Genomic DNA, 27,704 nt, shown 5'->3' with positions numbered 1-27,704 from the left:
GGTGGAACGCAGGAGTGGGCTAGATGGACGGACACATTGTGGGCGGAGGCCTGCAAGAACAACAGACCTGGACCCAATCCCAGCGCAACCAAGCCTCCCTGCTCCCCTCCTGGCCCTCCCTCACCTTTCTGACCACTAAGAGATCTGCCCAGGGTCTGGGGCGCCCCCTGCGGGCACAGGTGGAGCTGCAGCAATACCCCGCCCTCCGGAACGCCCCCACCGACCCTGGCGCTTCGAAATGAGGTTCCGGCTGTTCCTGGGGCGCGTATGGTTGCCCTGGAGACTGGACAGCACCCCACACACACTCCGCCCGCCCCCAGCGCGCAGGCCTGCAGTGGTTGCCGTAGCTACGGGAGGCGAGGGGGCGCAGAGTCCGAGGCCACGCCCTAACTCCATGTAGCCCCGCCCCCGGCCCCGCCCCGCCCTCCCTGCCGCCTGCGCTCTTCTTGCTGCCGCGGCTCCTTCCAGGGGTCGGCGGGGCTGCAGCGGGTGCAGGTGAGGTGCGGCTCGGAGCGGAGGCGCAGTAGACGTGCCAGGCGCAGGCCAAGAAGGGCTGGGCCGTTCACTCGGGATGCGGTGCTGAGGCCCAGCATGGCCGGCCTGGGCCCCACCTTCCCGCTGCACCGGCTAGTCTGGGCAAATCGGCACCGCGAACTGGAGGCCGCACTGCACAGCCGCAAGGTGAGGCCCTGCAGGGGATCTGATCCGGTTGGTTTCACTCCAACCCCCGTGCCAAGGTGCGGAATCCACCCCGTAGCTCACCTGCGCCTGCTGTGCTCCGCAGCTGCATCCTGAGTCCTTAGGTCCAGCTCTATCTAAAGCCTGGTCACCTGCCCTCGAGCTTGAGCATTTGTTTAGCGCATCTCCGTTTTGGCTGGGCCTTGCTCTGCTCTTTGCCCACTTCGTATTGCATTAAGCTCCGGATTCACTCTCATCACCTCTGAGCTAAAATGAGGACAAGAGCCTTGTTCTAGTCCTCAAGCGGGTCTAAACTCTCATCATCCCTAGCCTGAATCTGTCTCGCTAGACTGCCACCAGGCTTTCAATTCTGTGGGTAGCAGAGCGCAGGAGAAATGAGCAGTTCCTTCCCACTGGTCCTCACTGTCCTCTTTATCCCGAGACTCATCAGTTCACATAAGCCACCCTCTATCATCTTACTGACCTGGTTACTCTGGTTTCCCATAGTAACTCCAGCCCTTTTCAATCCAGTGACCTCCTTGCTTTGGTTCTCTCTTGCCTTGTATTGAGTGTCCAATCTCCCTCAGCATGACATTGAACAGGAGGACCCCCGAGGGCGAACCCCCCTGGAGCTGGCTGTGACCTTGGGGAACTTGGAGTCTGTGAGAGTCCTCCTTCGACATAATGCCAACGTGGGCAAAGAGAGCCACCAGGGCTGGGCAGGTACTATGCAGGGCAGAGGGTCTTCCCTTGAGACTAGCATTCAGGTTGGTTGGTGAATGGGAGTAAGTAACGGTACCTGGGGTCGCTAAGAGGGCTTCGCCAGCAGTTGATCATCTCCAGTCCTGCAGGAGGCAGTCAGCACTGGAGACCCTGAGATGGTACAGTTGGTACTCCAGTATCGGGACTTCCAGAGGGCCACACAGAGGTTGGCTGGCATTCCAGAACTGCTCAACAAACTCCGTCAGGTATGGTAGGGTATAGCAAAGAAGTGGGGTATCATAACAGGGCTATCCTGCTCCCTTGGAAGAGTATCTAGGCTGTGCAGTGTGCTCTCCCACCATCTGTGTCTTGAACTCTTCTGCCAAGGGTCCTGTAAGAAATAGAGGATCCCAGGCCCATGCAGATGAGACTGAGTCTTTTGGAGAGTGAGTCACCAGCACTAAGGGTCTCTGAGACCAGGAGTCTCTTGGGTAGAATAGTAGGCCTTGGGTCTCCTAGAGAATGTAAATTTCCAGAAGGATGAGTGGGTAGAGATAGCCTGGACCCTGGCATGCCTAGATCTGTGTACTCCATCCTGAGCATGCAAGGGACAGCCACAGTTGTGCTTCCGCACATGTGAAGGCCTGGGAGGACCATTGTGTCCCCTCTACAGATAAGGACTCAGAGACAGAAAAGACAGGACCTTGTAGGGCCCCACAGTGGGCTGTGGCCCATGTCAAAACTGGCTCCAGGCCCCCAGTGCTTATAGTTTCTATGTATGTAGATCATTTTAGGGCCTAGTTGGGCTCTCTCCTTGGCATGGTTTGTTTGGAGTGGGAGTACAGCTGGGCCACAGCAGTGTATCAGAATTTGTGGGCTCCCAAAGAATAGTGGTGGACTGTGAGGCCCAAGGTTTACTAGGCTGGGGCACCAGGCCATGGAGGGTCCTAACAGGCAGCTCTGGTTTTTCTTAGGCCCCTGACTTCTACGTGGAAATGAAGTGGGAGTTCACTAGCTGGGGTGAGTGGGGCTCAGTTGGCTGCCTGAGATTTGGAGTGGGCCATTTGGGGACGATTCCCAGTGACTCTGAGACTTCTTGCAGTGCCTCTTGTGTCCAAGATGTGCCCGAGCGACGTATACCGTGTGTGGAAGCGGGGCGAGAGTCTGCGAGTAGACACTAGTCTCTTGGGCTTTGAGCACATGGCCTGGCAGCGTGGCCGGAGGAGCTTCATCTTCAGGGGTCAAGGTAAGCTCTGTCACCCTCAGATTCCCTGGTGACTTGTGAGGATGGTATCCTTCTATCTCTGTGCTTCCTGAAAGTGGAGGCTGAAGCAGAGGGTGGAGGGGGATCTAGGGGCTGAGGACTTATCTCCTTAGCAACAGTTGTCTGAGGAGAGCTCACTGGTCGAGCCTGGCACTAATAAGGTCCCCTCCTGTGACACCCCTGTGGCTGACAGAGGCGGGAGCCTTGGTAATGGAAGTGGATCATGACCGGCAGGTGGTACACACAGAGACACTAGGTCCAGCTCTGCATGAACCGGAAGTGCTGCTGGCTGCCATGCGGCCCAGTGAGGAGCATGTGGCCAGTCGACTCACTTCTCCTATTGTCTCCACCCACCTGGACACTCGCAATGTAGCCTTTGAGAGGTCAGTTGGGGCCTGGTATACTATGGATGGGGATGGAGGAGAGATAAGAAAACCCACATTTTTTTTTAAAGTTAGGGTCTCACTATGTAGTCCAGACTGGTCTTGAACCAGAGACCCTCCTACCTCATATCCTGAGAGCCTTTATAGGTATGTGTCTTCATGTTCAGTGTAAATCACCATTGATAAAAAGCACTATCCTTAAGGTTTCTGACACCTATGGGAGGCTGCTTAGATTGAGGTGCAGGGGTTGCTACGGCTCTCTGTTTTTTTTTCATTTCATATATGTGTTTGGAAGTATCAAAGCTGCTCTCAGTTAGATTCCTATTGCTGTGATAACCACCAGGACCAAAAGCATCTTGGGAAAGTGTGCTGGTTTGAATGATAATGATCCCCACCAACTCATTTTGAATACTTGGTCTCCAGTTTGTGGAATGGTTTGGGAAGGATTAGGAAGTGTGGCCTTGGAAGAGGTGTGCTACTGGGGATGGGGTTTTAATTTTTAAAAATTTTTATTTTTTTTATTTTACTTATTCACTTTACATCCTGCTCACTGACCCCTCCCAGTCACCCCCTCCCGAAATTCTTCCCCCATCATAACAATTTTTGAAAAATTTATTCTCAAGAAGCAATCATTTAACTACATTCTCCCTCCACCCAGGCCTACACATCCAATGATCTATTCTGTTTCCATAAGATCTCCCTATTTGGAATTTGCACAGGACTGGAGTTTGCAGATTTGCTGCTGTTTGTGTATTGATTTCTTTCACTTTATGGTATTCTCAAGGTTCATCCACACTGTAACTGTAGCATGTCTCTCTTCTCCTATTCTTATGGCTAAATGCACTGTATGGACATACCATAATTACTTTTTGGGTTTAGATCTATTTATTTTATGTGTATAAGGGTTTTGCGTGCATGTGTTTATGTGCACTATGTGTCTGCAGTGCCAAAGGAGACCAGAAGAGGGCATCAGAACCCTTGGAACTGGAGTAATAGATGATCGTCAGCCACCATGTAGGTACAGGGAATTGACACCAGTCCCTTGCAAAAGCAGAGGTGAATGCTCTTGACTTCTGAGCCATCTCTCCAGTCCCTATAGTTATTCTATATTTCTTTTAAAGATTTGTTTATTTATTTTATGTATCTGAGTATACTGTAGTTATTTTCAGACACACCAGAAGAGGGCATTGGACCCCATTACAGATGGTTGTGAGCCACCATGTAGTTGCTGGGATTTGAACTCAGGACCTCTGGAAGAGCAGTCAGTGCTCTTAACCACTGAGCCATCTCTCTAGCCCTGTACATTTCTTTATATAATTCCATCAGTAGACTTTTGGGTTGTTTCTGTTGTTTGCCTACTAGGAATAATCATACTGTATCCTTTTATGTAAATTCTGTGTGATCACGTGTTTTCATTTCCCCTGGATGCATCTCTAGCCTTTAGCGGAGCTGCTGGATCGTGTAAGAACTCAGTGCTTTGTGTTGGATGAGGTGCCAAGCTGTTTGCCCATGGGCACAGATGATTTTACTTTACCACCAGCAGTGCATGATGGTTCCAGTTCCTCTGCCCTCTCACCAGTGCTCCAGACTGGTCATTCTTTGATTTTTTTTTTTTTTTTTCAGAGCTGGGGACCGAACCCAGGGCCTTGTGCTTGCTAGGCAAGCACTCTACCACCGAACTAAATCCCCAACCCTCATTCTTTGATTTTTGTATTCCAGCGAGGCTTACGGATAAGATGTGCCGCCTCATTAAGGTTTGACTGGCATTTCTCTAATGGCTAACACTGAGCATTTTTCATGTGCAAATTGGGTCATTTTATTCATTTTTATTTTTTGACAAATGACTATTCTAATTCTTTAGTGCCTATGTTTAAGTCTGTCTGGCACTTTGGGGGGGGGGGTTGGGATTTGGGTTTTGGTTTTTCAAGACACAATTTCTCGGTGTTGCCCTGTCTTTCCTGGAACTGTAGACCAGGCTGACCTTGAACTCACAGAACCACGGCTTCTGTCTCCCGAGTGCTGGGATCAAAGGCATGCTCCACCACTGCCTGGAAAATTCTTTATGTATTCTACTTTTGGGGTTGTTTTTAACGTTTATTTTTTGATACAGGATCTTACTTTTAATACCAAGCTGACCTCAAACTTGTAGCACTCTGTTAGCCTGAGTCTCCTGAGTGCTGGGGTTGCAGGCATGGCCGCCGTACATGGCTTTGTTTATATTCCCTAACTATAAAACACTGCTGGTGTGATCTGCAATTACTGTTTGCATTTCTGTAAGTCATCTTTTTGTTTTCCTTCTTTTTTGTTTTTGTTTTTGTTTTTGCTCTGTTTTGTTGTTTTAAAAGACAGGTTTTCCCTTGGCTGGCCTGGAGCTCACTCTGTACATGAGGTTTATCTAGAATTCACAGAGATCCACTTGCCTCTGCCTCCTGAATGCTGGGATTAAAGGTGGGGACCGCCTCACCACACCCAACTTTCCTCAGGTTCTTAATGACTGTTGTTTTGTCTTCTTTTTTTTTTTTTTTTGTACTTTAAAAAAAACCAACATGTTTAATCGTGTGTGTGTGTGTGTGTGTGTGTGTGTGTGTGTGTGTGTGTGTGTGAAATATGCACACAGGCATTCCACGTTACATATATGGAAGTTGGAGGACAGCCTTTGGGATTTAGTTCTCGAACCATTTTCTCAGCTTTTTTTTTCTTTTCCCTGTGTAGTCCTGGCTGTCCTAGAACTCATTCTATAGACCAGGCTGATGCCCAACTCAGAGGTCCGCCTGGGTCTGCCTCCTAAGTGCTGGGATCAAAGGTGTGCGCCACCACCACCTAGCTGTTCACTACTTTTTAAAACTTAGATTTATGTGTTTTATTTTATGTGAGAGTGTTTTGCTTGCATGTGTGTATGTATGTATGCATGCATGCATGTATGTATGTGTACAATGTGTGTGCCTAGTATCCTTGAAGGTCAGAGGAGGCTGTTGGAGCCCCTGGAACTGCAATCAAGTATGGTTGTGAACCACCGTGTGGGTACTCGGAATGGAACCTTCTCCCCTAAAAGAGAAATGAATGCTCTTAACCACTTAGCTATCTCTCCAACTTCTCATTTTTTTTAAATATGGATTTCTTCATGGTGAATATAAAAATATATAACACAATTATAAAAATATAACTCAATTCAAATATAAAAATATAACTTTAAGCTGGCCACATATACTGGAACATTGCTGTACTCATTTCAACCAGATATTTAGTTAACTTCATATTTAAAAAAGATTTTTTTGGAAAGAGTGTTTGCTTACTCATGTATGTGCACCCTGTGTGTGCACTGCCTGAGGAGGCAGAAGGAGGTGGCCAGCGCCTTTGGGGCTGGAGGAACAGGCAGGTGCAGCTGCCTTATGGGTCCCAGAGTCCAAATTCTCACCCGGTAGTGGAGTCATCTCTCCAGCCTCAATATTTTTGCTATATAAAATCATATCAATAAATAGAGTGTTTGTTTCTTTTTTTTTTTTAAAGATTTATTCATTTATTATATATAAGTACACTGTAGCTGTCTTCAGATACACCAGAAGAGGGCATCAAATCTCTTTACAGATGGTTGTGAGCCACCATGTGGTTGCTGGGAATTGAACTCAGGACCTCTGGAAGAGTAGTCGGGTGCTCTTAACCGCTGAGCCATCTCTCCAGCCCTTGTTTCTTTTCAATATAGAAGTTTTTCTTTTGCTTTCCTAATTAGAAGTGACAAGAACCTTGACATCTCAGCCTAAAGGAAAAATATTCAGTCTCATCATTACCTAATACTAATCATGAGGTTCTGGGGATACTCTTTATCAAGTGAAGAAGTTTTTTTTTTTTGTTTCTAATTTTTTTTTTCTCTTTTCTTTTTTTCAGAGCTGGGGACTGAACCCAGGGCCTTGCGCTTGCTAGGCAAGCACTACCACTGAGCTAAATCCCCAACCCCTGTTTCTAATTTGTTGAATAAGTTGGATACATACATATATTATGAAAGAGTGTTGGATTTGTTCAGTGCCTCATTGATATGACATGTGGGCTGTTGTTTTTTTAAGTTTCTTTTGGGGGTAGGAGGTTATAGTTCAGTAATAAATGTATGCTTAGCATATGTAAGACCCTGGGTTTGATCCCCAGTACCACCTTGTCTTAGTCAGTGAGGAGGCACCATGATCACTGAAGCTCCTATTAAAAAAAAGGAAGAACAAGGCCCTGGGTTCGGTCCCCAGCTTCGAAAAAAAGAACCAAAAAAAAAAAAAAAAAAAAAAAAGGAAGAAAACTGGGATTGGCTTACAGGTTTAGTCCATTATCATCGTGGCAGGGAGCATGGCCACAAGCATGGCGCTGGAATAGTAGCTGAGAGCTACACCCTGATCTGTAAGCAGAGATCTGTAAGAGACTGGCCCTGGCATGGGCTCTTGAAGCCTTAAAGCCCCACCACAGTGACACACTTCCTCAAACCAGGCCCTGCTCCCTAATCATTGTAATCCATCTCCATCGTGACTAAGCGTTCATACAGATGAGCCTATGGGGCCATCTCATTCAAACCACCACACTCCTAAAGCTTTCCGCTCATATGATTTGTTACATACAGTGATTCTTTTGATATTGAGCCAGCCTTGCATTCTTGGGATAATGTTACTTGATGGTGGTATAGAATTCTTTCCATCTCTTCTAAGCATTTACTGGCTAATAATTGGCTGAGGACTTTGTCTATGTATTTTAAGAAATATTGGTCCATAGCCAGCCTGCTTGCCTCCCTTCCTTCTTTCTTTCTTTCTTTCTTTCTTTCTTTCTTTCTTTCTTTCTTTCTCTTTCTTTCTGGGCTGGTGTCCATGCATACCGGGCAGGCACTCTGTTGACTTGTATCCAGAATTCACAGTTTCCTCTTCATGTCTTTGTCTGCTCTTGATATGTGGCAATATTTGATAGCATGAGTTGAAAAAAATTGTTGTTCTCTTTTTAACATACTTATGTATTTATTAATTAAGTGTAGGACTATTGGGGTTGGGGTTTTAGCTCAGTGGTAGAGCGCTTGCCTAGCAAGCGCAAGGCCCTGGGTTCGGTCCCCAGCTCTGAAAAAAAGAAAAGAAAAAAAAAAGTGTAGGACTATTTTGTCTCCATGCAGACCTGCGTGCCAGAAGAGGAAATCAGATCCCTTTACAGATGGTTGTGAGCTGCCTTGTGATTGCTAGGAATTGAACTCAGGTTCTCTGGAACTGCAGAACTCTGTGTTCTTAACCATTGATCGATCTCACCAGACCTGTTTGTTTGTTTGTTTGTTTGTTTGTTTGTTTGTTTGTTTTTCAAGACAGGATTTCTCATTTCTCTGAGTAGCTCTGGCAGTGTTGGAATTCTAGTCTAGGCTGGCCTTGAACTCACAGAGATCCGCTTACCTGTGCCTCTCCGGTACTGAGATTAAAGGTGTACACCACCACCCCGCCAAGCTGAAAATTATTACCAAATTGTGCATTTTGTAGAAGAGTTGGTAAAGCACCTGATACAGATTTTTTTCAATGGTTAAGAGAATTATATGGCAAAGCCACTCAGTCCTGTACTTTCCTCTCTGGGTAGATGATGGTAAAAAGAATAAGAACCATCTCCTCACTGGCTATAAACACCTTATCTAGAGTTATTTCCTCTTAAGTAAGTTTCAGTAGTTTGAGCCTCGCGAGAATTGTGTTCATTTCATCTGAATTGCTATTATTGTCTTACTGTATTTTTGTGTGTATGTGAGCACACTGAGGAGCCAGAGGCAGGTGGATCTCTGTGAGTTCCAGCCTGGTCTACAGAGTGAGTTCCAGGACAGCCAGGGATATATAGAGAGACCCTGTCTCAAACAACATTGTGAAACAAACAAGACAACAACAAAATCATCTCAGACATCTTATTATCTCAGCAATAAATGCTTCTGCGTTCATGGACTGAGCCACACCACAATTCTCATGCCTAATAAAATTAAAAATTAAGAGGCAGGTATGCTGTCACCCACCTTTAATCTCAAAACTAGGGAGGTTGAGGCAGGCCAATCCTTGTGCTACACAGAGAAACCCTCAAAAAAAATCTGAAGAATTTCTCTTGTTCTTCTGGTCCTTGGTCCTTGTACAAATGTTCTAGCTGTCCATATGACACTGTGGGAAGGGACACTGGATAGTCAGAGCCAGCTAGGTAAAGGGGCTTTTGTTGTGTATTAGAGGTACTGGTCTTCACTACTTCTGTCTGGTCTGTTTCAGGAACAAATGTGGTATCTGGGGATGGCGGTCTGAGAAGATGGAGACCGTTAGTGGCTACGAAGCGAAGGCAGGAGGGGCTACTGGGCTAGGGGACTTGGGAATAGGCCAGGGACTGAGCTTCACCCCCTTAAACTGTGGAGGGAGTGATGGAATAGCTTTCACACCACAAGCCTTGCCAGTCGAAGGGGATTTCTATGGTCCAGAGCCCTACCTCCTGCTGGCCCCTCCCTAGGCTCCGAGATGAAATAATGGGTGGGGTTTTTTGTTTTGTTTTATTTTTCTTGGCTCTCTAACTGCATGTCCCTGTTCGTGACTCCTGGGGTTCAGACGGTGCCACCCGCTCTACTGTGGGAACAGTTTGTTTCTGAGAACAGGAGAACTTAGATCCTGGGCTGACGAGGTTGAATGTGAGAAATGGGCTCTGAACCTTGAGTTCTCCATGTCTCTCCCCCAACCCCCTCCATCCCCAGGTGTACAGTGCCACCAATGTGGAGCTGGTGACACGCACAAGAACAGAACACCTCTCTGATCAGGACAAGTTAAGGAACAAAGGTAAACCCAGGTGCGATTGCCTGCTACCCAGTCTTCCTGCGGTCTGGTGCCAGAACTCAACAACCCCAGGCAGGATGGGAGGCCTCCCTCTTCCTGCCAGAATCTGCCACCCAGTGGGAGGCTCCTAGGCAGGCAGTGGCAGAACACAGGTTGGGGAGTAGCCCAAAGTTCCCTCATGGTTCCTACTACTTCTTCTCAGGGGGTAAGACTCCATTCCAGTCCTTCCTGGGAATGGCCCAGCAGCACTCCTCCCATACTGCGGTGAGCTTGATTAGGGGAGGGCTGGGACAAGCCTGGGTGAGTGGGGCACTGTCTCTTCGTACTGAGGGCTAACTCCTGCCTGGGGGGGTCCACTCAGGCTCCAGTGCAGCAGGCAGCAAGCCCTACCAACCCTACAGCCATTTCTGCTGAGGAGTACTTTGACCCCAGCTTCAGCCTGGAATCAAGAAACATTGGCCGCCCCATTGAGATGTCTAGCAAAGTACAGAGGTGAGGTCTGGGGAAAAGTTGGGGAGTCCCCCATCAGAGGACCTTGAGTACTGGCAGAGACCTGTCATGCATGGAGTGTGTCACCGTCACCGTGAGGGATCCGCTCACCTAGTAGGCTTCTCTCTTCCAGAGGGTGGGAGCCATGTTTCTCTAACCACAGTCTGAGAACCTAGCATGCACCTGGGTCCCAGGAGTTGGTCATACTCAGGTGATGTCACCAATGTATTTGCTTTTGCTTGTTTGTTGCTTTATGATACAGGGTCCCAGTTTGTAGCCCCAGCTTGGAGCTCATTAGGTGTAGTTCAGGCTAATCTCCAACTCCACACAATCCAAGTAGTGGGATTACACCATTCCTGATTTTTCTGTTCACTGAGCATGCGTCAGGGACCAGAGCACGACAGATCACAAGGAAATAATCTTCCCTTCTGGGGGTCTGTTTTCTTCTCTTCCACCCAAGATGCATGGTCGCCAAGGATGTAGTCATGGTGACGATGCCTTGTAGCAGGTCTAACATAACTCACACAGCCTCCTATGCCTCTGACACTGTTGGAGTTGCGACTTAAACCCCAAAGCTCCCAACCCCTGGGCTGTGCTTGACACTCAAACACAGCACATTTTTGTACATGTGTGTGTGCCTAGCACAGTCAAGGGATAGTGCTGACCAGTTTTGGACAGAGGACAAAAATCAGGCTGTGGGCAAGGCCCAGAGAGAAGCCCACAGGCTGACTCTGCCTCTCCTCATGCAGCTCAAAAGAGTGGTATAAAGCCATCATCAGCACCGGAGTGGGCCAGCGGCTGCTCAGGCTTTAGAGCCAGTGCTGAGTCCCTGAGGGCAGCAATCAACAGGAACAGACCAGGGACAGGGTGCCACAGGCAGGTGACTAGAAAGGGTGAGGCACCAGGGGGTGTCCCTGACCCTCATGCTCTGGTCCACTGGATAGGTTCAAGGCAACACTGTGGCTAAGTGAGGAGCACCCACTGTCCTTGGGTGACCAGGTGACACCCATCATCGACCTCATGGCCATCAGCAACGCTCATTTTGCCAAGCTTCGGGATTTCATCACTCTGCGCCTCCCACCAGGCTTCCCCGTCAAGATTGGTGAGAGGGCAACCGAGGGGTAACCAGGACTTGGGCGTGATGCCCTCCTCAGGTTTGGGGTTACTGAAGGGTGCAAGCAGCTCAAACCTGGCCCTCTCCCCTCAGAGATTCCCCTCTTCCATGTGCTAAATGCCCGCATCACCTTCAGTAACCTGTGCGGCTGCGACGAGCCTGTGAGTTCCGTGTGCGTCCCCAAACCCAGTTCTGCCATTTCTGCTTCAGGTAGGACTAGAGCTACAGGAGGCATATGTAACTGGTAGTGCAGCTCTCCGATCAGCCTTTAGGCTGAATGTGACCCTTCTGTTGCCCTGCCCAGGAAGCCCTTTTCCATGTGAGGTGGACCCCACTGTGTTCGAGGTGCCCGAGGGGTACAGTGTGCTGGGTGCTGAACGCAGTGAGCCCCTTCGAGATGAGGACGATGACCTGCTGCAGTTTGCCATCCAGCAGAGCCTGCTTGAGGCTGGCACAGAGGCAGAGCAGGTGGGATGCAAGTGGAAGGTGGGTCATGGCCTCTACAGCCACAGGCCCGAGGTGACAATTATGGGCTCTGGCTGCTGCAGGTGACTGTGTGGGAAGCCCTGACCAACACAAGACCTGGCATTCACCCTCCTCCCCGGGTCACAGTGTTTGAAGAGCAGCTTCAGCTGGAGCAGTGAGTCCCCCAGGAGCTGTGTGTGGGTCCTTCGATGACTGGTGGTGGGTGGGAAGCCAGGGAGTTCTGACCCAAGGGCTCCATACCTTCACAAGACAAATGCCGCTCACCATGAGGAGCATAAGGCCAAGAGAGGGCCTGCTGGTCTCTATCCCTGACACCTTGACCTTAAAACGGCATGCTCTTGGCTCCTCCCCAAGCCTTCTCATTGGTCTGTTCTCCCCTCAACCTTTACCGTGAAGGGCCCTCCAGGAAAGCCTACAGCTGTCCACAGAATCCAGGGGTCCAGAGTCTCCTCAGAAGACACCTCCACCCCCTGCTCCCCCAAGCTTTGAGGAGCAGCTTCGCCTGGCCCTGGAGTTGTCTTCAAGGGAGCAGGAGGAGTTGGAGCGACGGGGTCAGCAGGAGGAAGAAGACTTACAGCGGATTCTGCAGCTGTCACTCACAGAGCACTGAGATGCCTGGCCACTGGGGATGGCTCCCCAGGGCCACTCCTTCTGCCTGTTTTTGTAATTTATTTATTTATAAACTGTCTGCTGCTGAGCTTTGGGCCTGGGGCACTGGAGGTAGGCTAGCAGTGAGACTAAGGTAGAAATAAAAAGACCGTCAGCAGTAGGCTTGCTGTCCTCCGTGGACTGGAACCAAGGGACACTGGATGGGGGATTATTGATGGATAGTCCTCACTAGCGCTGTCACCGAGTGGCTTTGGGTCCTCCATTTCTACAGCAATAAAATAAGACCACTTCGTCATAGGACAGGAGTTCCTGGAGATTCTGAAATTTCCCTGGATGATAACCCCAGGTTCTGCCTGCCACCCAACTCCATGGTCCACACTCCAGCTGGAGAGAAGAAAAGGCTGGATCTTCCTAGTCTACCTACGGGGTGGGGGGAGCACCCCACGCCCAGATCCCTGCAGCTCAGGCACAGGTTCCTACCGTTTCAAATATTTTCTGCCAGAATGAAACTAAGCACTCTCCCCACATGGTAGCTGGAGGGAGGGGGTGTCTCAGCCCTGCCCTGGTCATCACTAGGGTGGACTTGAAATGAGTACAGGTTTTGGGGACTATTGCTAAGACCCCAAAAACCCTTCTGGTCTCCCATATCTCAAGACTAGAGGAATGACGGCCAAGCAGAAAAGAGAACAAGTTTGGGGGATGGGATGGTAGCTTTAAGATCCAGTGCCTCCCAGGTATGGTGGCTTATGTCTTTAATTTTAGCGCTTGGGAGGCAGAGGCAGGTGACTCTCTGAGTTTCAGAGACTTGGTCTACATAATGAGTTCCAGGCCTGTCAGAGCTACATAGTGGGACCTTGTCTCAAAAAACAAACGCAAAACAACTCTTGCCTTTGCTCCTTCCTTTCCAAGAAACCATAGCATAAACCAAACAGTGGGGGTCCAAGTCTTACTGGGTGCAGCAAGGAGAGTTGGAAGCCTTGTGTGGGCAAAGGGACCAAAGCCAGGAGAGAAAGTAAGGTCTGAGCTCCTCACCTGGGCTGCGCCCTCGACCACGCCTCCAGCGTGGACAGGGCGGGGCGAGCTGAACCGAGACTGCAGGGGCGGGGCCGCTGTCGCTCGGTACGGGCTCTATGCGGCCAGACTGGTCATGAGTCGGGCCCTTTAAGGGCCGCTCCCGAGGAGGTGCCAGGCTCCAATCTCTTCTTCCTGGTTGTGCGAAGGCAGGGACTGACCGTATAGTTGTGGGAGGGGTCGTGCCGGGTGCTCGCCCAGGTGTTCCTGGCCTGCCTGCCTTATGGCGCTGGTCACAGTGAGTCGCTCGCCACCGGCAAGTGGCCACTCCACGCCTGTGGGACCCACGGTGAGTTTAGCTTGGTTTTATGCTCTTGCATTTGGCTGCTAGCTAGGCCTGAGGAAGCACGTCCTACCCTAGCAGCCGGCTGGGAGTAAGCGGAGGGGGACCTTGAGTCTCATGTTTTGGGGCACTTGGGAGGTCCTGAGGCTCCCAGAAGCTCGACCTAGGTAGATGCGGAGTCCTGAGAACCGGCCCGGTCTGTTGAGGCCCAGATCTGTCCAAATACCTCCTATGCTCTGCAACCCCCCATCCTTGCAGCACTGCTGTGCCTGGACTTAGGCCGGGATTTCTCTGGGGCCTGTTGGAGGGTAGCAGCTTCAGAGGGAAGAGATTTCTTTCCCACCTAGCGCGCTTCCTTATAGGGAGAGGAGAGGCTTTTGGGCGCTTCCTGTCCTGGAAGCTGCTCTCTTACTCTATCCCTGGGCTGCTTCCTCAGCAGGACCGAGTGATAAGACGCAGAGGCCGGCTCCAACGCAGGTGAGTCCCTTCTGACACATCTTCCTTAATAGCCTGTGGCCTAGCCACTGCCATTGTGGGCTCCAGGTGGCTTGCTTGGACCAAGGACTCACTGAAGTGTTGTCAGATAAACTCACGCTTAGGTGGGAGCCAGATGTTGTGGGTGGAGCTGGCAAACATCACATCTCTGGCTTGTGGAAGAACCAGTAGTGCTAACTTGGCCCTGGTCAGTGGATGCTTTCAAACCATACGGGGACCTTGGCTCAGGCCAGTGATCCCCAGGACCAAGGGCAGGACAGGATCTGAAGAAGTATTGGTGCTTAAGCATGTTTATAGCATCTGAGTCCATCCCAAAAAAAGGAATACACCCCAAAGACGCAAAACAAGATGAGAAAGCTTGAGAGCCCAAGGCTGGCTCCCAGTGCCTGCCACTATCAGGGTCCTGGTTAAAACAATGCAAACTGTACCTCACTCCAGCCCCTCTGACTCTGGAGAGGAGGCCAGCAGCCCATCTGAGCAATCCAGGGGACTCACCCTTGCTGAGGTTTGAAAACCTATGACCTGAACCATTTTCCCATCACTCTGCCAGGCAGAGTTTTGCTGTTCTCCGAGGGGCTGTCCTGGGACTTCAGGATGGAGGGGAAGGGAATGATGCAGCTGAGGCTGACCCTGAGCCAATGGAGAAGCCCTCAGGTGAGGAGCAGCCCGCTGAGGACCAGACTGACAACGGGCAAGGGTCCCAGAGTCCCTGGAAACAAGTGCAGAAGCGGCACCTGCACCTTATGGTGGAGCTGCTGAGGCCACAGGATGATATCCGCCTGGTAAGGAACCATCCAGAGCTCTCTCGTGTCTATTTAGGAACAATGCTGTGAGATTGGGGGCCACCCAGGCAGCTGGAGGGGGATTACCCAAACCTCGAGAACTTTGCCACTTCATCTAAAGATATCTTAGCACGGCAAGGCCGTATCTGTCTCTGGAGCATTGGGAAAGGACAAGGGAGGTTTGTCCTGTGTGAGCCAGGAGGTGGGGGTTATGTGAGGGAGGTTTCTGTTAATCCACAGGAGGCCTCAGTTGATACTAGTGAGTTGCCCAGAGATGGACTCCTACTCCCAGGGTTGTGTAGCATGCCTTGGCAGCTGTGTGCCAGTCAGGCAAACAGAGCACCCAAGGAAGGCTGGGGTCTGCTGGAGCCTAAGGGCCAGCTCCGGAAAGTATGTGGAGGCAGACACTTGCTGTTGGCAGCAAAGTATGAAAAAGAAGATGCAAGCTTTGGTAAAGCGGTTTAGAACAGAAGTGCTAGGTTTTTGTGTTTTGTAATTTTTTTTTTCTTATGTGCATTGGTGTTCTGCATGCACGTATATCTGTGTGACTGTATCAGAAGCTTTGGAGCTGGAATTACAAACAGGTGTGAGCTGCCATGTGGGTGCTGGGAATTGAACCTTGGTCCTTCAGAAGATTCAGGCAGTGCTCGTAACCACTGAGCCATCTCTCCAGCCCCAGGAATGTTCTAACCCAGTATAAGAGAGAATCACATCCAATTCCTAGCACCACGAAAAACAGAGATTAAGTGTTTTTATTAATCTGTAGTAGAAGGCATTTCTCAAATAAAATATTGGCAAGTAGCAGGGCTGCAGAGATGGCTCAGGGGTTAAGAGTTCTGACTGCTCTTCCAGAGGACCCCCAGTTCAATTGTCTTTTCAAGACCCCAAGAAGGATGGTCTCCTCCTCGGTCAGACTCTCCTGTGGATACTACCAGCATGTAGCACAGTTTTGTGTGTCAGACTTCAAAAGACAGTTTGCTGACCCACAAATTGCAAAAATTGAGTATCACCATATTCTCAAGTAGCCACTGATCGTGTCTGGGAGTTGGTGGTACAGGGGCTGGCAAGGGGAAGACTTGTCCATGTGGGAGTGAAAGAGGGGATCCAGGAGCCCCTGTGACTCAAGACCTCGTCCATCTTTCCAGGCAGCCCAGCTGGAGGCAGCCCGACCCCCAAGGCTTCGCTATCTGCTGGTAGTGTCCACAGGAGAGGGTCTGAGTGAGGAGGAGACCATCCTTCTTGGGGTGGACTTCCCTGACAGCAGGTAGGAGCAGGGAGAGTTGGGTTGGGCCAAGGCTGTGAGGTGCTGAGGGACAATAGCTCTCCTGTCCCCTGCCAGTTCCCACAGCTGCACCCTGGGCCTGGTCTTGCCCCTCTGGAGTGATACCCAGGTGTACCTGGATGGTGATGGGTAAGAAGTGGCAACAGGGTTGGGGGGCAGAGGAGAACAGGGAGGCAGACATTGAGCAGTGTGGCCAGAGCTGGGACCTACTTTCTTACATTATATGATCTTGGGCATCCCCACATCTGGCAAATGAACAGGTTCTCTGAGAGCCTGGTACTTGGTTCCACCCTCCCTGGGTCTCCTGTAGGGGCTTCAGTGTGACATCTGGTGGTCAGAGCCGAATCTTCAAGCCTGTCTCTATCCAGACCATGTGGTGAGTGCTGCAGAAGCCTAGCCTTGGGCCAGTCTCTTCGATGGCAGCCAGGCCCAGGAGGGGGAACCAAGTAGGATTATGTGACTTAGCCCCTCTTTCTTGTCCCAGGGCCACACTGCAGGTATTGCACCAGGCATGTGAGGTGGCTCTAGGCAGTGGCCTTGTGCCTGGTGGCAGTGCCCTTGCCTGGGCCACTCACTACCAGGAGAAACTGAACTCTGACCAGGGTTGCCTCAATGAGTGGATGGCCATGTCTGACCTGGAGTCCTTTCGACCACCTAATGCTGAGCCTGGACAGTCAGTGCCGGGGTGGGGGTAGGGGTGGGGGGTTGGGGAGGAGGGGAGGAGGAGGAGGAGGTAGTACTTCAGTGAAATGGCCTCTTACTAAAGGATCGCTACCAGGGCTTCAGAACAAGAGCAGATGGAACAGGCAATCTTGGCTGAATTGTGGCAGGTGTTGGATGCCAGTGACCTGGACAGTGTTACGTCTAAAGAGGTGGGCAGGGTGGCTGGGCCCAGAGCCTGAGACTCACCTTTCCTTGGGCCCTTTCTCACCTTGCTTTCCTCTAGCACTAAGCCATTCCCAATCCCTGACCTCAGCTCTGTGTAGATGGTCAGGGTACTATCCTCAGAGGATTCACGGTAGACCCTCTTCTCTTGCATGACCCCCCACCCCCGCCAACCCCTGTAGATCCGTCAGGCCCTGGAGCTGCGTCTAGGATGCCCTCTCCAGCAGTACCGTGACTTTATTGACAACCAGATGCTGCTGCTCATGGCCCAGCAAGACCGGGCCTCCCGCATCTTCCCCCACCTCTACTTGGTAAGTACAGACTGTAGGAGGTAGGGACCAGATCCTCAATGCAGCAGCTCTGACAGGTCCTCTAGCTAGAGGCAGGCCATGGGAGCCTGGAGTTTCTCTCCACTCTTACTCTCTACAGGGTTCTGAATGGAATGCTGCCAACCTGGAGGAACTTCAGAGAAACAGGTAGGGTGCTCAGCCTCGGGACTGCCGCTTGTTCTCTCAGCCTTTCTGTGAGATGGCCTGACCAAGTTCTGGAACCTTAGATTACCCCCAGCACTGCTGTTTCGATGTTTCTGTTTTTAACCCACTCCTGAGGATGCTGTACTCACCTGGGCTCCAAGGTCATGCACCCCACTAAGCACACACCATAGTGTAGAAACGAGGTCTCAGCTGTGCCAAGATGAGGGACAGTGGTGGGACTTGTCAAGCCGAAGAGATTCCAGGCCACCTGGCTACCTGTTCAGGTAGAAGGAAATGCCTTCTTCTCATAGGGACGTGGTTGCCCCTTCTGAAAGGTATCCGTCACCCCTCCACCACGGGCTTCTGGGAGACCCACTGAAGCCTTTATAACCTGCTGCCGGGAGCTCCCTCATCTCAGTTTAGCTTGAAGTCTAACTGCAGTCACAGAGTCATGGAAGAGAGTTAGTATTGACCCCTCGTCAGGGAAACTCAGGCCCAACAGAGTAAAACAACATGTGCCCAAGGTCAGTCAGCTGATGGCTGGCCCGGTTCTCTCCCCACTCCAAGTGTCGCCATCCCCTGACTCTCAGAACCAAGAACCCAACAGAAATGGCCAGGGAGCCTGGTTCCTTTGCCACATGAGTCTGGTTTGGGACCCTCTGGTACAGGGTAAGTCACATCCTGAACATGGCCCGGGAGATTGACAACTTCTTCCCCGAACGATTCACCTATCACAATGTACGTGTCTGGGACGAAGAGTCAGCACAGCTGCTACCCCACTGGAAGGAGACACATCGATTCATTGAGGATGCCAGGTTGGCTACTCCCAGCTTCTGTTGCCCCAGCCCACATATAAGTGGCTAAGCTCCAGCCTCCAGTGGGGACTGGTGCCCTCCTCCTGCCCATTTTACTCTGTGTTTCCTTCACTGCCTTTTCTACCCTCACTTTCTTCTCGCTGCTGGGTCCTAAGCCCTTACTTGCCCCTTCCCAGTCTACAGGCTACTGGGGTTGAAAGGGAATGGACTGACCATATCCCACCTCCATAGAGCACAGGGCACTCGGGTGCTAGTCCACTGTAAGATGGGCGTCAGCCGTTCTGCTGCCACGGTACTGGCCTATGCCATGAAACAGTATGGCTGGGGCCTCGAGCAAGCCCTGATCCACGTGCAGGAGCTCCGGCCCATTGTACGCCCCAACCCTGGCTTCCTGCGCCAGCTACAGACCTACCAGGGCATTCTGACTGCCAGGTATGGGGGAGGGGACAAGGGAGGGGTTGTGTATACTGAAGGTTGGCTGCTGTGTCACTCAAAGCTGACTCAGAGCCACCTCCTCACAGCCGGCAGAGCCACGTCTGGGAGCAGAAAGTGGGTGTGGTCTCCCCAGAGGAGCCCTTGGCACCTGAAGTTTCTACACCATTGCCACCTCTTCCACCAGAACCAGGGGGCAGTGGAGAGGGGATGGTTATGGGCCAGAAAGGAAGCCAGGAAACCCCAAAAGAAGAGCTTGGACTGCGGCCCCGCATCAACCTCCGGGGGGTCATGCGCTCCATCAGTCTTCTGGAGCCCTCCTCAGAGCCAGAGAGTACCACAGAGGCTGGAGACCTGCCAGAAGTGAGTCTGGGCTGGGGAGCTCTTCAGGAGAGAACGTGGGACCCAACAAGCCTGACGAAGACTGGCAGGTGCCACACAGTAGGGTCTCACTCCCTCCACACTGACCACCTCACACCGTTCTGTACAAGGCCACTCAAGACTGCCCTGAGAATCTGAGCACCTTCAGGATCTTCCCTTTTACCCCAGGCTAGACAAGAGCAGTAGTCCCAGGTTAGAACGTTGCAGGTCTGACTGGGAACAAGGGACAGTCGAGCCCCAGCCTAACACACTGGCTCATTTCCTAAGGAGCTTGGCTCCTAGCTTTGGAGTGAGCATCGCCCCCGGGACCCTGAGCTCCGCTGCCAGCTACACTAAAGCAGATAGGTAGGACAACATTCCTGAAGCTTCTCCTAAGGCTGAGGAGAGCACAGAGGAGCCCTTGGACTCACAGTCCACCTTCTGACTAAGTGGACAGGCGTGCTGCATGCTGAGAGCTGCTGGGCACAAGCTAGGACAGGAAGCAGGCCCCACATGAGGTCACGTGGCTAGTCCCAAAGGAGTCGATGCATTTTAGGTGCTGTGTGTAGACTAATAGGAGGTGTGGGATTAATGGTGGTTATTGTCAAAAGCAAGTGTCCTAGGAGGCACGGAGACACTGGTTTCATAGAGCCCTTTTCAGGGCCTGGCACCTGGCAAGGTTTCAGCTGTGGCTCACTGGACTGAATGTGCAAAGGCAGCGGGGTGAGAAGAGAAGGTGTTAAAGTCAGGTTCACTGGGCTAAAAAGGCTTCTAGGGACTAGAAGAAAGCTCAAGCCAGGCCAAGCCAATGGGCAGGGGAGGGACACAGTTTTCTCTTGGGAAGTGTGCACCTACCCACTTCCTCTGCCTCTCTCTCTTCCTGACCCAGGTTTTCTCTTCTGATGAAGAACCTCTTCATCCCTTCTCTCAGCTTTCAAGAGCCAAAGGTGGCCAGCGGGTCTGCAAGGGACCTTGGCCTGCCCTGAAGTCTCGACAGTCTGTGGTTGCCCTTCATAGTGCTGCCCTGGTGGCTAGCAGGGCACGAGCCTTCCAGGGGCAAGGGCAAGGGCAGGGCCAAGAGCAGAGGGAGACTGGTACATCTTCTACACCTAGGCTCCGGAAGGTGATAAGGCAGGCCAGTGTAGATGACAGCAGGGAGGAGGGCAAGGCCTGAGGCCTTATGCCATATCCCCACCTAGACACTAAGCAATGATTGGTCACTTTGCATTGGGCCTGCACACTCCCTATAGCTCCTTCCCAGCAGTCCTCAGACCCTTGTCACTTCCTGCAACCTTAGGTCTCAGACCCATGTCTACCTGTTAAGGGCTCAAGACTTTTTCTACATAGGGTATGGGTTAGAACCATTCAAGGTGCCTTTAAGGGTAACAACACCCTAGTTTCATTTTACACTCACTCTCTTAACACTTTGTGCAGCCCTGGAATTAAAACCGGAAATTTTTAGGGTGGGTTTTCTAGTTCACATCTCCCTTGCTCTCAACTGCTGGCCATTCCACCCTGTGTCTTTTACCCTCTCCTACCGCAGTCCTACAGGCAGCTAGGCCAGGGAACCAGTGGCCACAAAGGCAGATAGCACTTTCAGCCCCCAGTCCCACAGGCTCTGAGGGGGCTCCCAGGTTACCACCCACCCACACAACTGACCAGAGTCTCTGCCGTTGCCCTCATTTCTCCCATGCCCCACACTGGGTCACAGGGCACTGAGCTAAAAAGAGAGTCTTCTTGTTCTTGAAGATCTCTGGCTAGTCAAGTTTTTCATAGTCGTATAGTATCTGGCTTTGTACTGAGAAATAAAAGACATTTTCATATTAAGTGTTTTCCCTTTGTGACAAAGCCGTCTGTCATTCGGTCAGAATCTTCTCTGCATTTTGTCTGTACTGCCCTCTCCAGCTTCTCATGTCTCTCAGGTTTCCTCTAACAGACCTGTTCTGGTTGAGTGGTGTTGGAGGAGGGATAGAGGTAGCCCGTGCTATCTCCTCATCTCTAGGGCAAGGCCTGAGAAGATGTTAGCCATTCTGTCCATCAACAGGTCCAGGGGGAGCAACCCTGTATGGGAGCAGGGGTTTGGTTCTGCTGGGACAGCTAAAAAGGAGTTAACTATGAGGAAGTAGAAGCTGTTGCCACCAATATGGTTAAGAGACCAAGCCTATCCTTGAAGCTGAACTCCCTTTTGGACATTCGATGCTACTTTTTTTTTTTTTCTATTTTTCAGAGCCAGGGACCGAACCCAGGGCCTTGTGCTTGCTAGGCAAGTGCTCTACCACTGAGCTAAATCCCCAACCCCTCGATGCTACTTCTTAAACATATTTTCTATTTTGGGTTCTAAGAAAGCCTGGTTTTCAAAGCCAGCCCATGGTTATCAGTGACCCCACCCACCTAGGGGCTGCTTCTGCTCATCTCAGCTTGTAAGAACACTTAGTGGCTAAGGCATAGGGGCACAGGCTTTTTATTCCCTACCCTTTGGAGGGAGAGGGAGAGAGACCTCTGAATTTGAGGCCTACATGGGGAGGTTGAAGACACCCAGGGCTATACAGTAAGACCTTGTCTAAAAAAATTAAAAATAAAGAAATAATTGAATTAGTGCTCCCATCATTATCCTATTCACCCTAGTGCCAAGACTGTGCTCTGTGCCTGTGACATTTGACACACTACACGGATCAGGGGTAAGTGTGCCCAGTGCCAAGACTGTGCTCTGTGCCTGTGACACTGGCACACTACACGGATCAGGGGTAAGTGTGCCCAGTGCCTCCCTTAATGTCCTGAGAGGAACTGACACCAGACATGAACATCACAGTACATCCAGTTTCATAAATGTGCCTTTCCCAAACCCTTGGGGGAATTCCCAGGCCTATCCTCACACTAAAGTCCAGAAGAGCTGGGTATCTCTGGGAGGGGAACTGTGGGCCTCAGCCCTGGCTCCATCACTTTCCTGTACTCAAAACTGGAAAGCCATAAGCACCCCCTTGTCTCTTTGGTTTCTGTTTTAAAGCAACGCAGTTCATTTACACACAGCTAGGGCTCAGCTTCTGAGTCTCTCTGGAATAAGAGTCATTTAAATCAGTCTGTGTGGTTTCCGTGAGGTCAGAAGGAGGAATACAGGGAAGCTAGTTCCATTACTGAGCAAATCTGGGGCTGCCTTTCCTCCGGCAGCTAAGCAGGAGTCACATCAGATTGCTGAGCTAGTGCTGAAGGCTGGTGAGATCAACAGTGTCGGGCAGCTCTGCGTCCTGCATGCTCAGCTTAAAAAGCAGGGATACAGTCATGGACGCCTCTCCAAGCAACCTCTTATCCACAAGGACCCTAAGAAATAAATACTCAGCATCAGAGAAAACAAAGACTAGAAAGGAAAGTACTTGCAAATAACTAAGATATGTGTGTACAAAGCTTAAACAAATCACCGACTACCTTAACTTAAAAGGAGAATTGGGTCTCTGTCCTACCCTTTAGTGACTCACACCCATCTTCATAGGCAACAGCTATCCTGGCTACTGAGGCTCCCCAAAGATGGTGGAGCCTCATGGTGATGAAATCAAATACACTCGTGTGTATTCTTTTGAAATGTAGGTGATAGCATTTACATTTTTAATTACAATTTTATACTTTGTATGTGTGCATGTGTACACATATGCCACAGCTTGTGTGTGGCGGCCAAGGGAACAACTGCAGGGAGTCAGTTCTCCCCTTCCAACAGGTAGGTTTCAGGGATCAAACTCAGGTCGTCAGGCTTGGTGACAGGTACCCTTATCCACTGAGCCCTCTCACTGGCCCTAGACAACAGCATGTTCTATAGAAAACTTTAAAATAATTTCAAACTATGAGTTTCACATCCCTTTCACGTAAAGAGATGCCTCAATTTTTTTAAATACCCAGGTAAAGAGTTTATCTGGTGTGTTCATGGCCCAGAGTTCAACACCAAGCATCACACAAACAAAACCTAAATAAGCATAAGTAGTCAATGTTATAGAATCTATTATGCATTTTTTGTACTTGTGTAGAACTGTTTCAGACTTCATTTATTGCCATATACATATTTTTTCTTTTTTTTTCTTTTATTGGATTTTATTTACATTTCAAATGTTAGTCCCTTTCCCAGTTTCCTGGACATAAGCCCCCTATCCCATCCCCTTCCTCTCTTCTATAAGGGTGTTCCCCCCCCATCCACCCCCTTCCCACCCTCCCCATTATGTATTTTAAGTGACCTTTTAAATTATTTTTTGAGACAGGGTTTCTTTTTGTAACCCTGACTATCCTGGAACCCACTCTGCAGACCCAAGGGCCTGAAACTCAGATCTGACTGCCTCTGTCTCCCCAGTACTGCGATCAAATGTGTGTATCACTTGGTGGGCTATATAAGTGACCGTTTATTATAAAGTCTTTTTACATTTTTAAAAAAACCCATTTCAAGCAACATACTACTAAGCACTTTTGTCTGTATTTTTGTTTACAAAAATATTTCATTTGCTATTAAATCCGTAGGTTGTATTTCTAAAATTGCTAAAGCAAAGACTATATACATTTTTAATTTCATGAGATATCGCCTAATTTCCTTCCAGGAAGTTGCACCTTTTTATAGTAAGTGGGAATGTCTATCTCCTTAAAGAGCCATCCAGCCTACACACCCAAGTCACTTTATAATACTCTCAGAGGGGCAAAGGGCAGGCCTTGTAACCACCAGTGTTCAGAAACTGAGACACAACAGAAACTATCACATATCTAATAAAGCCTGAATCAGATTCTGGGTTTCTAGATTTTCATTCCAGGAGTCTAACTCTGGACACAGAGACGGCGGTTTCTCAGAGGTCAATTCACTGACTTCACACTGGTGCTGAAGCAGGGCTCTGGGTGGAAAACGCCTGGAAACACACAACTCCCACAGTCAGGGTCAGACACCCTTGCGATCAGGGGCCCCATTCAATTCCCCCGATACCGCAGCCCTGATTTGAACATTTGGGGTAATGAGGCTCTCATATCTCTCTCAGGCTACCCCCATCCTGGGCTAGGTCCCACCTTCAAAGCCTTCTCCTTATGCCGACGCAGGATCACCAGTGGTCACCCCATACCCAGAGTCAGGGTAACACCTCATTAGGCTGTTTAAAAACACAGCAATATCAAACCCTCCTCTTAACTCCGGCTTCGGCCCCTACTCGGCAAGGTAGACGCCCCAGAGGCAGGGCATCCAAGAGTTCGACCTTTCAGGCCTGGGCAGCCTCTCGTCAGGCCGCAGCAACAGCGTCGGCAGAGACTACTGCTCGTTTGAACCAACTGCGACGCTCGGGCGCCATCTTGTGTCCATTCCTCAGGCCTATTAGTGGCAAATTGGAAACTACATTTCCCAGCGTGCCTAGCGCAACCGCACAGGCGCAATGAATGTCCTCTCGTTTCCATGGGAACCTCGACCCCAAGTAATCGGGACAGTTCTTCTCTGAGGGGTTAGTTAGAATATTGCTCCCTCAGATAAAAGGAAGGCAGGACCGGATTTGCCGACAATTACGGGGACAAAGTGGGGGAACTTCACCTGCCTCCAGGGACCAACACTGCCAAATTCTCCGGGGTGTCCTGGAGTACGCGCGCTCCCGGGGCCTCGGCGTCCTGAGGAGTTCGGCGAGACCAGAGTTTGGCTCTCTGGCCTGCAAGGTGCTCTCACCTTGAGCCAATTTCTAAATCTTGTCACCCTCCAGCGCAGGGCCTACGCAACACACACAGGTACTCCTTGGGAACAAGCGGACAGCGGGTGGGGATGGTGGGTATTGAGTGAACGTGGAAGTAGAATCCTGTCCGGGAGGAGACCGGTGCAACTGGGGCTTGGACCCGACTCTTGTCTCCAAAGAAGTCCGAACCCCAGGCTGATCCCTGAGTTCCACTCAGTACAATTGGGTTTGCTCTGGAATAGAAGACAAACCCCTTTATTTCGTTGAACCGAAGTTTCAGTCTTTGTAAAATAAGGAAGGTACTTGAGCACGTTGTGGTGGTGCACGCCTTAAGAAGAAGTGGACCTCTCCGAGTTCAAGGCCAGCTCGACATATATTTTGAGTCCAGGTCAGCCAAGGCTACATAATGAGAATTTGTCTCAAAATAAAATAAAATAAAATAAAATAAAATGGCACTCGAAACAAATAATCCTTAAGATGTTTTCTAGCCATGCAATTAATTTACCTACAGCTATAGTTGCTGCCTCTCCCCAAGTGCAAAGAAAAAATGGCGGTGGAGGGTGGGGAATGAGATAGTTTAACCAAGACTCTCAGCTTGGGATCTAGACAACCTAGATTTGTGATTTGGGTACAGATTTATGTGCCTGGGTACTTTAACTGTCTGCCTGTATGTGTGCCATGTGAATACCTGTTGCTAATGAAGATCGGAAATGATGTCAGATCCTCTGGAACTGGAGTTAATGATGGTTATGAACCCTTCATGTGGGTGCTGGGGATCAAACCTAGTCCCCTGCAATAACAAGTGCTCTTACGTGCTGAGCTAGGCCCCCACCTCGGGGTGTGTTTTGTTTCTTTTATTTATTTATTTATTTATTTATTTATTTATTTATTTATTTATTTATTATAAGTACACTGTAGCTGTCTTCAGATACACCAGAAGAGGGCATCGGATCTCTTTACAGATGGTTGTGAGCCACCATGTGGTTGCTGGGAATTGAACTCATGACCTCTGGAAGAGAAGTCGGGTGCTCTTAACCGCTGAGCCATCTCTCTAGCCCTCGTTTTGTTTTTCAAGACAGGGTTTCTCTGTATGTAGCCCTGACCGTCCTGGAACTCACTCTATAGACCAGGCAAGCCTCAAACTCACAGAGATCACACACACACACACACACACACACACACCCTACATTTTTAGTTCAATGCCTACATACAGTAACCACTATTCTAAGTAATGCTTCTCAGGCAGGATTGTGAGGAGGAGGCTTGAGTCTGAAGGCCAGGGCACTTACAGGCCCAGCATGTAGGGAGGATTCAGGGTCCACCATCAGGGGGTGGGGAAGATGCTTTTCCTTCCTTAGGATTCATAGAGGATGTGGGCACTTACTTGTTATATGAAAGTTGCTGAATATACTTAAAATATTTTAAAAGATTCAAATGCTCTATCTGCATGTTCATAGATGGTCGTGAGCTACCATGTAGTTGCTGGGAATTGACCTCAGGGCCTCTGGAAGAGTAGACAGTGCTCTTGACCACTGAGCCATCTCTCCAGCCCTTAAAAAAACATTTTCAAAATATTCATTCTTTTACTTGATATGTATGGGTATTTAGCCTGTGGATGTCTGTATACAACATGCATGCAGTGCCAACAGAGGTCAGAAGAGGGCATCAGATCCTCCTGGAACTGACATTAGGAATGCTTTTGAGCTTCCATATGGGTGCTGAGAATCAAACCTGGGTTCTCTGCAAGAGTAACAAGTACTCTAAGACACTGAGCCATCCCTCCAACCCCCGTGCACTTAAACACCTATTATGTATGTGATACTGTATGGGTACTCTGAGGAATGTGATGATGTAAATAGAACCTCTGCCCCCAGAAAACAGAGTCCAAACATTAAGTTAAGTAAATATTAACGTGGGGCTGGGGATTTAGCTCAGTGGTGGAGCGCTTGCCTAGGAAGCGCAAGGCCCTGGGTTCGGTCCCCAGCTCCGAAAAAAAGAATTAAAAAAAAAAGTAAATATTAATGTAGCATTCAAGGTCTAGGTCACTGTGCTCTGGAGATTCCAATGCAGGAGAGCCCACTCCCAAATCACAATATACCTAGAAAAAGAGGAGGCTTCACATGACCTTCCTAATGATATGTATTAGAAAATGTAAAGTGTACACGTCAAAAATTAGGGACAAGGTGGGGGTTGGGGATTTAGCTCAGTGGTAGAACGCTTGCCTAGGAAGCACAAGGCCCTGGGTTCGGTCCCCAGCTCCGAAAAAAAGAACCAAAAAAAAAAAAAATTAGGGACAAGGTATTCTGGGGACCCTTCTTACAGCTTGTGATCATAGAAGAGCATTGTCTGTGCTCCTGACTAGATGGTCCTAGAAGACAGATTCTGTATTCTCCTCATATATCTCAGCATATAATATATATCAGTGAGTAGTTTCCCTGTATGGGACCAGGCTAGGTACTTAAGGACTGGAGGCCTTCTTACATTCCTAAGGAGGAAGAACATGACCGGGCAGGTGGTTATGGGGCAAGAGCCAGATTGTGGCATATTTTGTACAGTACCAACCCACTGAGAGAGCAAACTAATAGTGTCTTGATGTGTAGAAAGGTCTATGAACCTCCTTTCCTGGAGCTTTAAGGAAGAGCTATAATGGGAGGAA

The 27,704-nt window shown here is 49.8% G+C and overlaps 3 protein-coding genes and 1 long non-coding RNA gene across 31 annotated transcripts in view; 3 read left to right on the top strand and 1 right to left on the bottom strand.

The window, feature by feature from the left end:
* The first annotated feature begins 424 nt into the window (after positions 1 to 424).
* On the top strand, positions 425 to 12,804 carry Ankrd13d (ankyrin repeat domain 13D). 2 transcript variants are annotated; one of them, XM_087573827.1, is made up of 15 exons: positions 425 to 681; positions 1,266 to 1,401; positions 1,530 to 1,646; positions 2,355 to 2,400; positions 2,483 to 2,626; positions 2,838 to 3,027; positions 9,261 to 9,327; positions 9,731 to 9,812; positions 10,012 to 10,073; positions 10,171 to 10,301; positions 11,243 to 11,400; positions 11,506 to 11,622; positions 11,717 to 11,880; positions 11,961 to 12,052; positions 12,295 to 12,804. In XM_087573827.1, the coding sequence occupies exons 2-15, from the start codon at positions 1,363 to 1,365 to the stop codon at positions 12,506 to 12,508; spliced, it is 1,623 nt and encodes a 540-aa protein (XP_087429953.1). In that variant the 5' UTR covers positions 425 to 681; positions 1,266 to 1,362; the 3' UTR covers positions 12,509 to 12,804. The 2 variants fall into 2 exon arrangements, with proteins under 2 accessions (XP_087429953.1, NP_001101984.1); NM_001108514.1 differs by having other exon boundaries at positions 447 to 681; positions 1,522 to 1,646; positions 12,295 to 12,668.
* Positions 12,805 to 13,603: 799 nt separating this feature from the next.
* Ssh3 (slingshot protein phosphatase 3) lies at positions 13,604 to 21,212 on the top strand. Of its 16 annotated transcripts, none has more exons than XR_015633864.1 (14): positions 13,604 to 13,867; positions 14,301 to 14,338; positions 14,907 to 15,138; positions 16,284 to 16,402; positions 16,478 to 16,549; positions 16,731 to 16,796; positions 16,905 to 17,093; positions 17,199 to 17,292; positions 17,488 to 17,616; positions 17,735 to 17,781; positions 18,447 to 18,593; positions 18,770 to 19,025; positions 19,115 to 19,388; positions 20,275 to 21,212. XR_015633864.1 is itself a non-coding variant. In XM_087577612.1 (14 exons), exons 1-14 carry the CDS (start codon positions 13,802 to 13,804, stop codon positions 20,557 to 20,559), a joined length of 1,971 nt encoding a protein of 656 aa, XP_087433738.1. In that variant the 5' UTR covers positions 13,604 to 13,801; the 3' UTR covers positions 20,560 to 21,212. The 16 variants fall into 16 exon arrangements, 12 of the variants coding, with proteins under 12 accessions (XP_087433738.1, XP_087433760.1, XP_087433749.1 ...); XR_015633863.1 differs by having other exon boundaries at positions 14,298 to 14,338; XR_015633862.1 differs by having other exon boundaries at positions 14,298 to 14,338; positions 17,187 to 17,292.
* Positions 21,213 to 22,188: 976 nt separating this feature from the next.
* Positions 22,189 to 24,617, bottom strand: LOC103691274 (uncharacterized). Its single transcript, XR_015652787.1, has 2 exons — positions 24,408 to 24,617; positions 22,189 to 22,700 (listed from the first exon to the last, which is right to left on the bottom strand). It is a non-coding gene; the product is annotated as an uncharacterized LOC103691274 (long non-coding RNA).
* A 166-nt stretch (positions 24,618 to 24,783) lies between these two features.
* The window catches only part of Rad9a (RAD9 checkpoint clamp component A), a 65,069-nt gene continuing 62,148 nt past the window's right edge, over positions 24,784 to 27,704 (top strand). For all 12 annotated transcript variants that reach the window (XR_015681568.1, XR_015680557.1, XR_015682051.1 and 9 more), the window contains exon 1: positions 24,784 to 25,103. The gene's annotated coding sequence lies outside the window, so the exon portion shown is untranslated. The remainder of the gene's footprint in view (positions 25,104 to 27,704) is intronic.

Source organism: Rattus norvegicus, chromosome 1 (genome assembly GCF_021556685.1).
Source record: "Rattus norvegicus strain SHRSP/BbbUtx chromosome 1, alternate assembly SHRSP_T2T, whole genome shotgun sequence".
Lineage (NCBI taxonomy): Eukaryota > Metazoa > Chordata > Mammalia > Rodentia > Muridae > Rattus > Rattus norvegicus.
Note: the sequence above shows the minus strand (reverse complement) of the source record. Positions and strands in the feature narration are given on the sequence as shown.